General features: G+C 37.7%; 2 protein-coding genes across 3 annotated transcripts in view; one reads left to right on the top strand and one right to left on the bottom strand.

The window, feature by feature from the left end:
* The window catches only part of LOC139131680 (ribonucleoside-diphosphate reductase large subunit-like), a 296454-nt gene that overhangs the window by 29382 nt on the left and 250589 nt on the right, over positions 1 to 16483 (top strand). The window lies entirely within an intron of this gene.
* The window catches only part of LOC139131671 (kynurenine/alpha-aminoadipate aminotransferase, mitochondrial-like), a 40163-nt gene continuing 25542 nt past the window's right edge, over positions 1863 to 16483 (bottom strand). Inside the window, exons 3-11 of one of the 2 annotated variants that reach the window (XM_070697839.1) lie at positions 13196 to 13264; positions 12635 to 12767; positions 12079 to 12153; positions 11418 to 11702; positions 8089 to 8171; positions 7555 to 7651; positions 4916 to 5042; positions 3475 to 3683; positions 1863 to 2613 (exon numbers count right to left, since the gene is read on the bottom strand). In XM_070697839.1, coding sequence (XP_070553940.1) covers positions 2527 to 2613; positions 3475 to 3683; positions 4916 to 5042; positions 7555 to 7651; positions 8089 to 8171; positions 11418 to 11702; positions 12079 to 12153; positions 12635 to 12767; positions 13196 to 13264 — 1165 coding nt within the window. In that variant the 3' untranslated portion in view covers positions 1863 to 2526. The remainder of the gene's footprint in view (positions 2614 to 3474; positions 3684 to 4915; positions 5043 to 7554; positions 7652 to 8088; positions 8172 to 11417; positions 11703 to 12078; positions 12154 to 12634; positions 12768 to 13195; positions 13265 to 16483) is intronic. The other variant, XM_070697836.1, reaches the window with a different exon arrangement.

The following is a 16483-nucleotide window of genomic DNA, read 5'->3' on the forward strand; positions in this document are numbered from 1 at the left end:
GAGCTTATTATTTCCCTTCCCATGAGTCTTATTATCGTTGTGTAAATCACTATACCAAGAAACTTGATATGCTTGCATAAGTTATTCTGGACAGTTTGAACAGTAACATTGATGTTACAAATAGCTGACCAAATATTACTCTCGCTATAAGTATCTAGTATGTTTTGAAAGAACTCAAACCACTTTGAATGACATCTTGCAGAAAGATATGCTAAACGTAACAGAATGTCATCAATGATAACTAGATTATGCCAATGCGGAATAGATGCATTTGTTATCAATAATAATGATTATGGTCTTTACACATATACAGAGTAATTTGCCCAAAAGAAGCGGGAGAGGGAAAAACCAATGTCGGTAATGAGTAGGAGGGGAAGTTGCAATGGAATGTGCGTGAGGCTACATTCAAAAAAAACCTCGGGGGTGGGGAGAATCAAAATTGTTCTCCGATTTTTTCAAATACCTCCCCTGACAAACTCAAAACCCATTCAAATGCCCCCATCTGACATGCTGTGAGTTTTAAATCAAGACGCCCAATAAAACTAGCCTGACTTGGGAATGGACAGATTTTTTCACTGTGTGTCTGTGTTTTCTCTTCCTGTTTTGACATATTTTCTCTCGTAAAAAACAGAAAAAAAAGCGATCACATGAAACAGGTTTGGATACAGAATTACTTCCCGCACCTGTCAGGAAAACTGAACATAACCTAATTTTATAAAAGAGACATTAGCTGAACCGTTTTGCTAATTTTTCAGTACGTTTTCTCTGTATCAACTGCAGTTTCTTGTTCTAATTCTCACAGCATGCTGGTTCGGTACCGCAAAACTTAAGACATCCAGTATGCTTTGATTTTTTTTTCAGAAAATCAACAAAACTGCTCGTTTGCATGTGAAAGACCATGTACTCCAGTCACTGTCATTCACGTCAACTTGAAGTCAGTCACTTGATTTATACCTCTCGTAATTGGCTTGGAATGCCATGGGAGTTACACCATTCTTATTAATATTATGCCTAATTATGTCATACGGCTCGGTGCCCCGGATACAGGTCGTACAATATAGCTCCACCTCATGAGTCATGTCGGGATGAGAGTTAAGTAATTTTCTTCCAGGGATTCCTTTCACACCAGTTTTACGGCTTTTTACCAGAGAATCACAGCAATTTTTGGGGTGCTATGTCAAAACTACAGGAAGGCAGCTCGTGGACAACAAATTACTCCATTACAAGCGTGAAGACAGTCACTGCATTTTTAAGTGACTAGGTCTCTATACCCGTTTTACTGATACCGTTATAATTGTGTCAATTGAATTCAACATGATTGATCCTTTGCTAAGATATCAAAACTTTCTTAATTTTTTTCTTTACACAAACAATGCTCATCAGAATGTAATCTAAAGAGTGATCAAAAGTGGTAAGCTGGCGTCGGAGTCACATTAACATGCTGGGAAAGTTGAAGCACACACTGATGAAAAGACAATAGATCCACAGTGTGAACACTAACGCTAACAGCGATGAAACCCACAAAAGTGCTGTAGATATGCATCGTATTCTCTTGTGAGATCTAGTTGTCAATATCTACATTAGCAACTTGAAGTTTGGAAGACACTTGTAATTCATTTCCAGGTCTTGCACTGTAGGTTCATATAATTGTACGCAGAACTAGAATGGCCAAGCTTTGGTATTAAGTTGATGTGTGCACGTCCATCTGTGCTTGAAATACCACAGACTGGTCTAATGGAGACAAATTCTGTTAACATGTTGACATTAAATATTCATATGATAAGACAACGTCATAACCAGACCATTAAAACACTGTCACCACAGTGCTTCGTTAATTTTACAAAAAAAAAAACCCAGTAAACTTTGGTAACTTTCTAATGGCACATACTTTATTGAATTTATTTAATATGGCTCATCAAATCAACACCGGTGGATGCCATTGTATCATTCACACCACCCATATATTCTACCCATTTACATAAATTGTCCCTTAAAATTCGGGGACATACATGCAGATTAGACCAAGCTGTAGTTTTGTGATCGTGTCCCTAGAATGTCCCTTGGTCGGGTGTCTGAAAAACACCGAACAGCCAGGAACCAGACTAGAAGAACCACTGTAGAGCTAGTGACATTACTTCTTATGACCCATGACAAAAAGCAATGATCATTTCCCCATTATGTGTAATCTATTCTCAGTATAAAATTGCAAACTTTTATCCTTATTCAATTATAAGTTCCCAGTGTGTACTTGATACGGCTAGTTTTCAATCGGGTTCGAACCCACAACATACGGCATCAGTCGCCTAGCGGAGAGGCCACAGAGAGAACCGCTCGGCTAAATCTCCACTCCCAAAAAAGAGTGGTTCAATAGCCGAGTTACATGTAATATTGGTATAAAAAACACATTTTATTTGTTTCGTGCGATAGTTTTAGCCGTGACATGATTTATATTGCAAGTTTTCCACACAAACTTTCACATCTCACAATATCAGTAAAAATCTACAAATATGCAATAATACAGTATTGCTATTTGTTCCCTGAAATCTCTCCATCAACAGTGTCTTTCTTTGCCTGCAGTTCATCTTTGATGAGATCTGCAAGTCTGCGTATTCCCTGAAACCAAAGACAAGATATATTAAGTATTATCTCTACTGAGTATCAAACGAAATTCTCCCAATCTCTGTCCAACCCTCTTACTGAGTTGATGTCTTTGCTCCCGCTGAACAAGCTTGGTGACAATTTTGCTGATTTTATTAGTTTCTCTATGGATGTGATGCCCTGCTGCAAACCACATTCTGCTCTCCCTTCTGTAGAAGAGATAAAATTTGCCACTTTTGGACATAAAATTCACTATCATTTTCTTGTTTTCAGAAGTCACTTTTTTGTTCTCTGTGTTAAGGTTGTATGCACCTCGGGGACAAATATTAAGCCTTTAAAACTTTAACAATATTCTTTTGGTGTACCACTTGTGGGACTCATTTTGAAGCTTATGGAGTAAATAAAGTTTTCACCACCTTAGATATATGAAAATTGGGATTTTATTTCCCCCTATAGTATAGAGATGACACAGGGATTGTGGCCATTTTGAATTTCAAATACCATATTTGGTATGATTTGTTTCTCAAGTACCAAAATTTGCATGGCAACCACTGATTTTTATTCCTGATTTGGTAAGAGTATGGTTGAAAGTTTCATTGAAGAAAGTTTGAGCAAAAGTTTAAATCTCACACCTTCAAGGGACGTACTACCTTAAACATTAATCCTTTGATCATGATCACTGATACAGCTGTCTAAGGCGGTAACATTTTGTTGGGTGGACAATGAAAATAGTGCAAGGCTGTTTGACTACAACAATCATTTGGGATGTTATTTTAGATCCATTTGCAACCAATTCCTTTGTACTTCTGTCATGGCTTTGTCAACAATGTAAGAATACATCACCTTAACTGATACCCACAATAAGGCTTTTCTTACCTCATCCATCTGTTCTGGAGTAGACAGGGAGAAAGCCGCCCTGACATAGCTTGATTTCTTGGTGCTGTCAGAGAAGAAGTCCCTCCCGGGAACAAGCAACACTTCCTTCTCCATGGCCCTTTCCTTGATCATCTTGTAGGTATCATCAATGCCCAGTACCTTCATCCAGAGAAACATTCCAGCTTTGGGATTATTCCATTCTGCCAAACCTGGGAACAGTAAAACAAACACGTGAAATACTGTACAGTTCAAGTGACTGTAGCTTTTGCATGTTTGACAAATCTTTTCAGTATATTATTGTACTTCCTAGAATATGTTGGGACAAACACTATTTAGCATGTCAACACAGTGAATTAAAATGTGATGTCGACAATTATTCAATCCTGGAGAGGAATTGGATATTCAAGAATAACAGTGCACTAACTGGATATACAGGCTGTATTGCTAAGCCAACTTGCTGTTTTTTCCACCTAATATATGTATTATCTGTAGTTGATACAACCACCATTGAGGGGGAGGGTAGCTGCAATAATTTGACCTTGGTGGGCTGAATTGTGCGGCTTAGGCCTCTGTCGTGTAGTTTGCGTGATGCCCTACCAAGGCTACAATTCCATCCTATACCTTGCCAACGTAAACCTGCACTGCAGATCCGAAGTGCACGTACAAGGCACACATGGGGCCGCATTATCAGGGAATCTCGCCTTACTGTGTGCAAATTTCACCATAAGCTGCTCCCAGATAATGATAGAATACATTGACAGTTTAATGGCTGGGGCATATAGCCAAATCAAACTTGACCGCCATCTTACTCAACGGTAAATATCATTTTTTTTTTTTCTAAAATCCGGAATTATGCAAATGACATGAATTATGCAAGCCACACCCACCAAAAACTGATCAATGCTTACCACTCTCAAACAGAATCTCTGTACTAAATTTTATTCTGATCCAATGAGTTGTTCTTGGGGTATCGCCAGCAGCTATAGACTGACAGACAGACAGTGTCAGATAGACTGAGAAACAGACAGACATCACTGCAACATTAGCTCACGTATGTGAACACGTGAGAAATTTAAAAATTGAGAGTCTGAATATCTGTCTCCATTGTGCTTTCTACCATAAGGGCAAACCATGGTGGTGAAAGGGTTGACATCAGAAAGGGTGTGTAAGGGTTAAAGGTCGGGTTCATGTGAATTACATGTACAATATAATTATTGTTCCCTTGTCCCTGAAGGGAGGACCTGTATACCTCTTACCATTCCTGTGTGAGACCTTTACGTTTCTCACATCAGCATCAACTCTAATTACGTATAAGCTCATGAAAAATTTCACCCTCTCGCTCAGTGGTCTAATCCAATTGTCCCTTAATAAATTGTTCTGTGCTTGGACCATTATCTTATATGTAGAGGGGATAAAAGGGTTACAGATCGACAGAGCTTACCTGTTAACCATTTTTCAGCAGCTGCCAAAAGTATATTTCGTCTCTCAAGATAAAACTGCGACACTTCATCAACATGATTTCTGAAACCGTCGAGACCCCACTGGTCCAAGAGTTTGATGGCTAAGATCTGTGGATACACAATATTCAATTATTAGGGAAGTTCACTAAGGCTAATTTTTTCACATGTGCTAGCTTTGCGGTCTCTTATTCCGGGAAAGCCATTTTCGTCATTTATAACCTGTGCAAATTCCACTAAAAGAACAAAAATAGTGGCGGAAGTTGCAGTTTAGGGCTTCATCAATGTATTTTGAATCATGGGAAAAAAGCACCAAGTTTGGTGCTTTCATTACGTGATATGGTATTGACCATCTTCTGATGGGGATGGCATACAGTCCACTCACTCACGTTCATGCCAGGGCTGATTTGCAACATCTTGGAAGCTGTTATCCAACTGGGTGGCTGAATCTGACTGTTATAATTGAATTAAACAAATAGACTCCCTAAGAAGCTGTGAATAGTGACAATTGACCAATCAGATATAATCTTCTGAGCACGCTGCACATCAGCAGGGATGCCAGGCTGTGCGTATTTGCATAACATAAAAAAAATAGTTATGCAAATACACACAGCTTGGTGTGAACGTGAATGACAATGCCATACCCATCAGAAGATGGTCCCTGCCATATCACGTGATGAAAGAGCCGAGCTTGGCAGTTTTTTCCCATGATTCAAAATACATAAAGTTGATGAAGCCCTAAAATGCAACTTCCGCAACTATTTTTGTTTGTTATTGTAAATGGCAAAATGGCTTTTTTACGCGACCCAAAAGCTAACACATATGTAAAAATCAACCTTGATGAACTTCCCCTTTGAGGGCAGCAATATGTTCACAGAGAAAATTATCACCACATTAACACACCTTGAAAGTGATAGAGTTATGTCGATCATAGTTAGCAAAAAGGTGGAATCCTTCTCTCTTAAATCACGTGCCAAGGACGGGGTTAATTAGGGCTGTTTAGACCTCAATGGCGATAGTGTACACAGTGAATAATGCCATGGAGATTCATGCTTCCCCAAGTCACTGTAAATTATTCATTAAAGCCCCGTTAGCTGTAACTCTTGAAATTTGTTGACCTGAAAAAGGCTTTCTATTTTCTCTAGTTTTCTTTAAATTCTGCCAATTTAAAGAATATAGTCTTTTACTGCTGAAATATTGGACAAGTAAATTTAAATTTTAACCGTTATTTTGATTTCCCACCATTTTTAATAGCTGGTAATATTACAAAGAAAACAAAGCATATGATGTCCCAGTGGAAAACATTCAGCACTATGTATTACATTAGACTACTTTGTTGTTTCTGTGAAGATTACAATGCATATATGCACGACGTACAGTGTTTTTGCTTTATTATGTGAGGGCGACATATTTTACGTTTCGGCACACGTTTATTATTTGTTGTTAAAAATTGCACATACAGTCCCAGAGGGCAGTTTATTATACTTGTATAAACATGCTTAAATAAGTACATTCCCATGAACTTTAGTTTGGAAGTAAAATCACAAAATAATGCTAAAAGATACAGCCACTGGGCCTTTAAATTTAAGAGCGATCAAATAACAGGCGTTCTGCTGTTCTTAAATGATGGTGTATAAGAGTAAAATAATTGGCACGCAGTTGACATACACACAATTTCATATTTTGTTTTTGTTGCCACTAGAGAACTTAAGTGATTTTCAATTCAGAACAACAGAGTGTCCTGCCTGTGATTAAATTAATTATATTCATCAATTTTCACATGAAACGAGGCTTGTTGAAATTCTGTTTTTTTCTCAAATTTTTAACATCAATTCAAACAAGCTACGGTATGTCAAAGACTGGAAAAATTTTGAAAACACCAGTCATTAAGTGTGCCCTGCCATTATTTCAGAGTGTCTTTTGGTCTATCATATGCAAATCATTTACACAACAAATAAAATATCACTAGGCTGATATGCTGTATGCACTCTTAGAACAGACTTTGGTACAGATTTGGAGAGACTTAAATACTTGCTCTAACATTTTCTTTGTTACTGGATTGTGTCCCTGGTATCCGTACATCTATGAAGGAGGCAAGGGACCATACAGTATATGTGTTTGAAATAAGAACATGCTCAATGTAATTAGATGTAAACATATTCAACTTGCTACTCGTATGAGCTATTTTACAGTACAGGGATTTTCTCATCCAAGATGAGTAAGTGTAAGAAACTGGTATGAATGTTACTTTAGCCACAGCACAAAGATTTGATCTTATTTAGATCTGACCTACTTGTATAATTAATAAATTTGATGGGTAAGTGTGATTGCTGCCATCTACTGACAAAACAACAGTATACGTAATACCAGGCAAGAGGCAAGTCGCAATGACCACACTTGGTGCCGGGAAGTCAATAGAACAGTTTAATAAGATCAAATACCACATGTACATGTAACAAAATGCAAATAAGCCCTGGCATAGAGTTCTCAGACCTTTTGTTGTACTTGGTTTGTCTTCTTAAAGATACAACCCACGTACACAAAGATGCGATGAGTAAGGTGTGCCCATGATTAAATATTGTTAATTTGCTCAGGGATTGAATAAACACAAACTATGCCATACCTGTGACAAAGAGCTTGTGTGCATAATGGATGCTTGCATATGCAGCTTTACCCGTTCAAGAAGTGTCTTTGGCCCTGTGATAAAGCCAAGACGTAACCTTGGGAAATAAACATTTCAAAATTAAGTACTGGGATCACAGACTGATTTATTGGTCAGATTTGACAGTTGTACATGTATTGAAACAGAAGGAAATGCCACTAATAATGCTTGCTTCTCATCTTAAGTTTAAGAAGGCCATATCATATCCATTCTACCAGTATTATCTTGTGAACTATTTTGTCACAAATATAATATATTCACGGTGCATTTTGACGTCTTCCATCAGTATTGCACATTATGATATTTGTGCGATATGAACATCATAAATCCTCCACAGCAGGCTTAACTAATGACAGCCCTCGGTAATCCAGATTGCATTTCAGAAATGACAATCCACATTAGGGAAAGCCTGAGGCTGAAAGAGTTTGTAATAGAAAGGTACCTCACCAGAGTGAAAAGCTCTCAACTTTAGGAATGACCTCGAGGAACACTCACCCTGCTGACAGAACTTTGGAAAAAGAGTCACATCTGATAACCCTGCCATCTTCATCTAAAGAGAGCAAACTTGGAAGTCGGGGCTGAAAGAAATGGCAAGCATGCTAATACTTCCTATGATATGAGACTTGATATCATGGATGCAGATACATGTACAGTAAAACGGTACAAGAGGTGGGGCTAAAACTACAATTTTTATCCGTGTTTGAGGAGACAAAAATCATTGCAAAATCAAGTAAAAAATAGTGTCAATGACACTTAGCTCACATTGGATTTGATGTGGTGGGCCAGATTGGGTAGACTTAACTACATTTACCCCTTGGAACACGCGTACCAAGTTGAAAACCAATTGGATGAGCAATTTCAGAGAACATGATTTTTCGACCAAAAACAGGAAAAATTGCCCAAAAACTACAAATATGAAAATTTCACAAAAATTTGAAGATACTAAACTTAGGTTGTCTCTGGGTACATGCATACCAGGTTTCAAAGCAATCCAATCAGAATTGTTAATTCAGAGAAAATGATTTTTGGCCAAAAATGAGAAAAATTGCCCCAAAAGTACAAATATGAACATTTCACCAAAATCATTAAAAATCCTACAGAAGACAACCCTAGAATCAAGAGTGTCAAGTTACAAAGCAATCAAACAAGAACTTTGGGAGAAAATGATTTTTTGATCAAAAATGGGAACAATTTCCCAAAAAAAACAAATATGAAAATTTCATCACAATTTGAACAAATTCGACAAAATATAACCCTAGGATCATGCATGCTAAGTTTCAAGGCAATGAGACAAGCTCTTTCAGAGAAGAAGATTTTTTGACCAAAAACGGGAACAATTGCCACAAAAATACAACCATCAATGGTTCAGCACAATTTGAACAAATCTAATCAAAGTCATGATAAAGAATCTACATACCAAGTTTCAATGAAATCTAGCAAGTGGTAACAGAGTTTTAGCAATTTGCTAGATGTTCTCTTTTTTTACCTCATTTTCATATTTTTGACATTGACATGGTCATTTGAACAAATACACCTCCACCCTTGGGTGCACCTGTACACCAAACTCTAAGATGGAAGGTGCTGCAGCTTTAGAGTTTATGATGTGGACGGACATACATCCGCACATACTAAAGTACATACATACATACATACATACTGTACATACAGACATACCGGTACAGACATCGCCGACCTACCATACAAGCTCTTTGATATATACCGTATTCCTCCGATTCTAAAACCCCACCCGTTTATAACGCCCCCAGGATTATTTTATCGATTCGTAATTGGCCGTTAATTCGTTTATAACGCCCCCAGGGGGTACACCCAAAATTCTAACTGGAACAATAGAGCCATTGCCATGTAATGACACAAGAATATCCGCGACACCTACGTCGCTAATCAAAGTCACAAACAAGTGCCAAAGTGAAGTATCAAACCTCAAAACAAGCACACTATTGTTTGGTGTTGGAACATGTCAATCAGGAACGGTTCTATCGTTCCTGGCGATACAATTCCACTTGGATTTCGCTACGTAAATGAACATTAAAAGAGTTGGATTTTTGAGCGTCTCGATCTAGTACAATGCCGTCTTTTCGTCACTGTCATTTTGCTAACGTCAAAATAAGCAGACTTTTGAAAATCTTGATCAAGTACGAATCGAACATTTCGATGCCATTTGGCTACCATAACATGAACATTACGATAGTCAGGTTTTTGAAAGTGTCGATCAAGTACGATTCGCTCATTTCACGTGGTGAAAAAATCATTCCTTTCCACGGGTATCGCGAATGCGCTCGACGGAACTGAAGACAACATGATTTCTGAGAAGATTCCGGTACTCAATGACGACTCATCAAATGAAGCCCTGGGACTCGTGTTTGATGACGAGGGGGAAGATGATGGATATAGACTTTGATGGGTTTGACTTCGATGAAGAGGGCAATTGTATCGACAAACGCGACATCTGAAGTTTCTTCCGCGCATGAACTGAACATTCTTTGAATTTCTTTCTTTAATGTTTTATCAATTTTGTACATTTTTTTTTCTCATGTTTTAAATGTGATTATTGTTTAAACGGCATTTCTTGCTTGTGTGTGTCCTTTTCCTGAACTAGTCCCGGCAATGAGTAGGCGATAGTGTAACAGATTTTCAAGATTATGCATGCTTTCGAAGTCTTGCGAGGGAAAAATACCCAACTTCATAAACGGCCCTATACACTTACAGTTAGAACAAAAACGTGCATGTTCGTACCATTCCGAACAGATGATCATATTTGACTGAATTCCACACCAAGAGACATTTCGTTCATCGATACAAATAAACAAAACTTCAAAGTTTTATTGCCAAAAATTCAATTCATCAAATTGTAAGCATATTGGCGTAGCAATCTTTCGTCTCAGCCAGGCGGCCGATGCTTCAACACTTTATCAGTTCAAGCCTAGCGCCTGCCTTTTCATAAGATCACATTTCGTTTCGAGATACGGTTAGACTTTTTGAAACTACCGTAGGAGCAAAATAATAAAACTCACAACGTGTAATTGATCGTTTATTTTAAGGAGTACGCTAATTGAAAATCGTAAATAGAAAACATCGGACGGACACCGTGCATCACACTGTATGCATGTGCTGAACAGAATTTTACCCTGACCTCATGCACTGACACCTTGCTTGACCTATTGCGTGAATTGACCAATCACAGCCAGCGGAACTTTAGGGACTTTCCCATTACTCCTTGTCTGACCTTTGCGGCCATGCTATGGGGAGCTAGCTGCTGCTTGGGAGCGTACTTGTTGCAATGAAGTATCGTGGTGATTATCTATATACAAAATACGAAGATTTATTGCTATCGTATTGTTTAGCAAAAGAGGGTATGGCAAATACGCTAAATTTCAAAACTTGTCGATCTCCATTAATTTATACCGTACAGATTCGACTGTCAGTATCGACGCAGCATGGCCATGAGTTGATATCACAAAGTATGAGTTGTCTGCAGCGCTCACGTGAATAAAAAAAACATTGGCATAAAATTTGCATAACATTGCATCAATGAGCATAAATTAACTACGACGTTCGATTTCGCGGTGACGTACCGACGTTTATACAACCCGCACATGTTTTCCGTCACCTTTGGTTCTGAAAAGGGGGTTTTAGAATCGGAGGAATACGGTACATATACCAAATGAGAGCTAAAAATGAATAACCCTCCTCTTTCTATCTATTTATCTTTATATACACCAGTGTGTGTGTGTGTGTTACATACAAATTATTTATATATACCCTGATGTGTCAAGTAATAGACCCTTGTCTCATACTTCACTTACTTTGCTGAATTGGAGATAATAGTATGGGTCATCTTCAATGATCAATAAATTGTACTTCCGTGCTATCTCATAGATTTCCTTCCTCCTCTCTATTGTCAATCCGGCACCAGTTGGATTTCCACCATTTGGGATGAGATAGAGGATCCTGGGAATGTCCGGCACTTCTTCCCTGGGTTTGCTGACATCACTGGGATTCCATCTTGATAGGATTTCTCTCAAGTGACTTGGCTTCATACCGTCTCCATCCGAGTCGACGTCCAGTATGTTGCAGCCCAGTGGTTTGACCTGCACAAAAATTAAAACAAACCGAATTAATTTTTAATTTTGTTGTGCATCCAACTCATTCTTCAAAAATAGCACTTAACTTTATAGGGTTCTGTATGGAACCAAATAAACACGAAAGTTATAAATAATGTGTGCACTTTGTCTGCATGCATATACACATGGAGGAGCTCATGAATGTTGCTAAATAATGCAATTTTCACTTCATCAATGGAAGAACTGGTTCCCGTAGAGAAAAAATCAAACAGACCAACAGGAAATACACTCTTTCTCTAGGATGTTTGCTAGACCAGGATACACGTCAAATTTAAGCACCTGAGATCTTCCAGAATTTTCACACTTGTGACAAGAAAGACCCATGTTGTCCCAGTAAACTTACCACAGACAGCGTTCCTGGATATGTCGGACTTTCCATAAGAATACTGTCACCAGGGTTTATTAGCATCTCAAATGTCTGGAAGATAGGACAAGGAAATTGCAGTGATATGGTAAATATATCTGAAGTACACTAGAACATGTTCAGCCTGTTTTTTATCACCAGTGCATGTGTAATCAAATCCTGAGATGTCCAAATGTGAATGTATTGACTGGCATGGGAAAACTCTGGCTTATTGATTGCATATTTCCTGAACTGGCTTCACAATGAGGAAAAATCAATTGATCAAACTGGCCATACATACAGGGTTATTGGCTTCATATACCACGCCATGCTAGAGATGTGCATTTGTTGTTAAGAGCTGCAAATATGATTGGCTCCACAAAGACTTTGTAGGAGAATGATATTTCACACTGCATCTTCAGTCGTGGTTGAGGGTTGTATTGGAAGTTGACATGAGCCCATTCAGGGCTAAATCTTTCAGTCTAAGTGACAAGAATATCCTTTATATCGAGATCTGTGTGCCTTAATGTTTGTTTGTCTGTTTCTGTTTCCTCACCTTGCAGAGACCGTCTTGACTACCTGCCGTCACCAATAAGTCCATTTCTTTGTCTTCTCCATGGCAGTTGTAGGTTGGTGGGTTGTGCTCTGCGATCTGCAGTTTCTTCAGCCAGTCAATCAAATCTGGCAGACTGAAGAAGGTATACGTATATTGTGTTTGTAGATTTGCATTTAAAAATGGTGTGCATCCATTTTCAACACCACTTTGAATACTAAATTACTCACTACTTTTTTCCGTACACAAAAAAAAATTAAGAAATAAAGTAGATCACAGTTATCTGTTCAAAGATGACAGGAGAAAGTCTGTCCTCTCTGCAAGGCACTCAAAACTTAGTTTTAAAAACATTAATTACTCTGATTAAAACTTCAGTTCCTTCCCTTATTCTATTTTTAAGAGGATGGGATTACCAGAGATAAATTTGCAATGAACTTTTTCTTGCAGTGGTAGATTTCAAAGTCTTTCCATTTTATGAAATTTTGCATCTCAAGCTACTGTCCGGACCAAAGCAAAAGGGTGGAAGAATTAGCAAAGGAAAGCATTGATCCAGAGGAAACTGACCCTTGTGTAGCTGAATACTGCAAGGCTTTCTTCATCAATGTCTTGTCAACAGTAAGTGAAGTACCATCCCTGAAATGTCAAACAAGAACAAACTGTCCGAGTTACTGTTTTTTTTTCCATTTTATTTCAGTTTGCGGGTGTTAAGAAAGAGACATTTTATTAAGGATCAAAAGTGAAATGCAACCAAATGCTTGTAAGAAAAGAGCAGACCATAATTAAATGATTAAATTACATAATGCATAATTAAATTATTATGTGATTAAGCAACAAATCTCACTGAGCGATGGTATACCACAAGATCCTGAAGAGCTCATGACATATATGCATGAGCGATAATGTGTGCCTACCGGCATATCGAGTGAACTGGTCGAAACCGAATGGTGTACCCGTTGCTGGGGCGGTTTATTGCTATTATATCATAAAAGTATATTGACATTCTGGCGTGAAACATTAACAAAGGAAATTTTCTGTAGATAAGCACTCATGTGTGTTACAACCATGCTATATCATGAATATAGTGCTGTTATTTTCATGTCTCGACCAATAGGATCAATTTATTTACGCTATCAATATACTGGTATGGTATAAAGTAAATTTTCGTGTTGCTGCGTAGACTCACCTACTCTAGTGTGGTCAAAGGAAATCTCAATTTATTATTCACCTTATAAGATAACCCTCTCTTTGGTAATGTGAGGTAATAAAAAGTTACAAGACACCATGACTTACGACCAACCCCAACATTTGAAATTAAACTGACTTTTACATTTGCATAGTGACTTACATGTATGCTATACATATTAATGCACTGATTTTGTACGCATTCAGAAAGGTGATCTTTGAAATGGGGAAAAATTAACAGTAAAAGGTTGACGGGCAATACATCAAAATTTTTTAGCCAACAAACCATATAAATGGTGGTTTTTATTAGGGGTGGACCATTTGATATCCTGGGAGGGCGGGTCTGGAAGATTTTCAAAAAAATATTCCAAACGAATGTAAAAAAAAAAAAATTCAGCCAGAGGGGGTAAGGAAAAAAGGAAGGTGACTCACTAAGGTGACAGAAAAAGAAATCCATCAAAAGTTACTTTCTGGAACACATTTTTTTATTTTCAGGGCGCCCTTCGGGCGCAAACTGAAGACTGTGTCAAATACACAATGGTTCTTTGGCCAAATACATTTGGGGAGCCACAAATTCATCATTCAGTTGCATTTTTCTATGCGCCCTTCGGGCGCATAACTTTAATAATAATAAGACATATTTTTCAGAGCCCCCTCCAAGCCCGAAATTTTAATATATCAGACATATATATATATATATATATATATATATATATATATATATATATATATATATATATATATATATATATATATATATATATATATATATATATACATACATCAGAGATATCTGTATGTTTAACATTTAGCACCCCTTCGGGCAGAGTACTTAAATATATCAGAGATATATGTCAGAAATATCTTGATGTCTGTAAATTGAAAGTCAGTTTTGCCAAGTGTACTAATCATTATGAAATCATTATGAAATCTTCAGTTCATATGAAAAGCATGACAAGTTCCTGATACCTTTCTGTTTTCTCTATGAGAATTCAGTATTAGAAAGCAACATGCACTAAATTTCACAATCACATTTTTCTTATAACAGTTCTGGACATCTGGTTATGCATAAAAAGAGTGGAGTACATTCACAGCTCATTCAAAATACTATATTGAAACTTTGGAATTGACACTTTTAAAGCCCCTGTAGCTGTAACTCTTGAAATTTGTCGACCTGTAAAAGGCTTTCTTTTTTCTCTGGTTTTCTTTAATTAAAGGTCATTGTCTTTTACCACTGAAAAATTGGACAAGTAAATTTAAATTTTAATTGTTATTTTGATTTCCTGCCATTTTTAAAAATTGGTAATATTACGAAGAAAACATAGCATATGGTGTCCCAGTGGAAGACATTCAGCAATATACATTAAATTGGACTACTCAGTTGTTTCTATGAAGAATTCAATGCATATTTGCACTGCGTACTGTATTTTTGCTTTATTTGCATGAGGGCGCCATTTTATGTTTGGGCAAACATTTATTATCTATCTTGCTCAAAATTGCATATGTAGTCCCAATGGACAGTTCATTCTGCCTGCATAAACACCCGTCAATGAGTACATTCCAATGAACTTGTTTTAGTTTGGAAGTAAAATCACAAAAATAATGTGAAAACGATATGGCTATCGGGCCTTTAAGTTCTAATTTACAATTGACATGACAACAATTGCATTAAAAACACAGAATGACTGAATTGTATATATATATATATATATATATATATATATATATATATATATATATATATATATATATATATATATATATATATGTATATCATGGAAATTCATCTGTGTTGGTAGCCACTTACAGTCAATTGAACTTTTGATCTCAACACGCTAGATTTTAGTCACTGAAATATTCGGCTGCAGCACTACAACCTTCCTCAGCAGAATAACCCGATCTCAATGTCGTGACCTTTCGGACGTGTGACATCAAAATCGGGTCATGGACTTTTGGTAATTTATACCTTCCACTGGTTAACTCGGATATATATCGCCTCCTTGACATCCCTTTCGAAGTATCGAGGATCCCTATTAAGAATTTCTACATTTTCCAAGTCCACAAAGTGGTCTGGTGATTCAATGTGGATATGTTGGGAAACCCTGGAAACCTCCGATGTTGTAGAGCTGGTGTGCAGGGGCCCTTATCGGTCTGACCTTGACACGGAATCATGTAAAACGGACCAGTGATGTCTTTCTTGGCAGTTTTGTCCTTGGGTGCAACCAGTAACTAGCGTAGTGTCTGAGTAGGTTTTAGGGAGGGGTTCCAACTTTCGAAAACGAGGTGCCCCCCTATTCCAACTTTCGAAAACAGGGTGACCCCCTGCGCGCGACCCACATTTCGCGAGGGTATCCATCATGGACGTTCAATCGGGTCAGTAAACCGAAAGCGACCACCTCAAAAGCACGAAAAGACTTCGTTCGCAAAGGACAGATTGTTCTACCGTATGTGAACGTTTTTTACCTGAAACGGACTTTTAATTCCTACGGCATAATGGTTTGTTTCAAACCTACTCAAACACTACGTCAGTTACTGGTTCAGCTGGTTGCACCCAAGTACAAAACTGTCAAGAAAGACATCATTGGTCCGGTTTACATGATTCCGTGTCAAGGTCAGACCGCATAAGGGCCCCTGCACACCAGCTCTACAACATCGAAGGTTTCCCAACAT

Source organism: Ptychodera flava, chromosome 4, assembly GCF_041260155.1.
Source record: "Ptychodera flava strain L36383 chromosome 4, AS_Pfla_20210202, whole genome shotgun sequence".
Lineage (NCBI taxonomy): Eukaryota > Metazoa > Hemichordata > Enteropneusta > Ptychoderidae > Ptychodera > Ptychodera flava.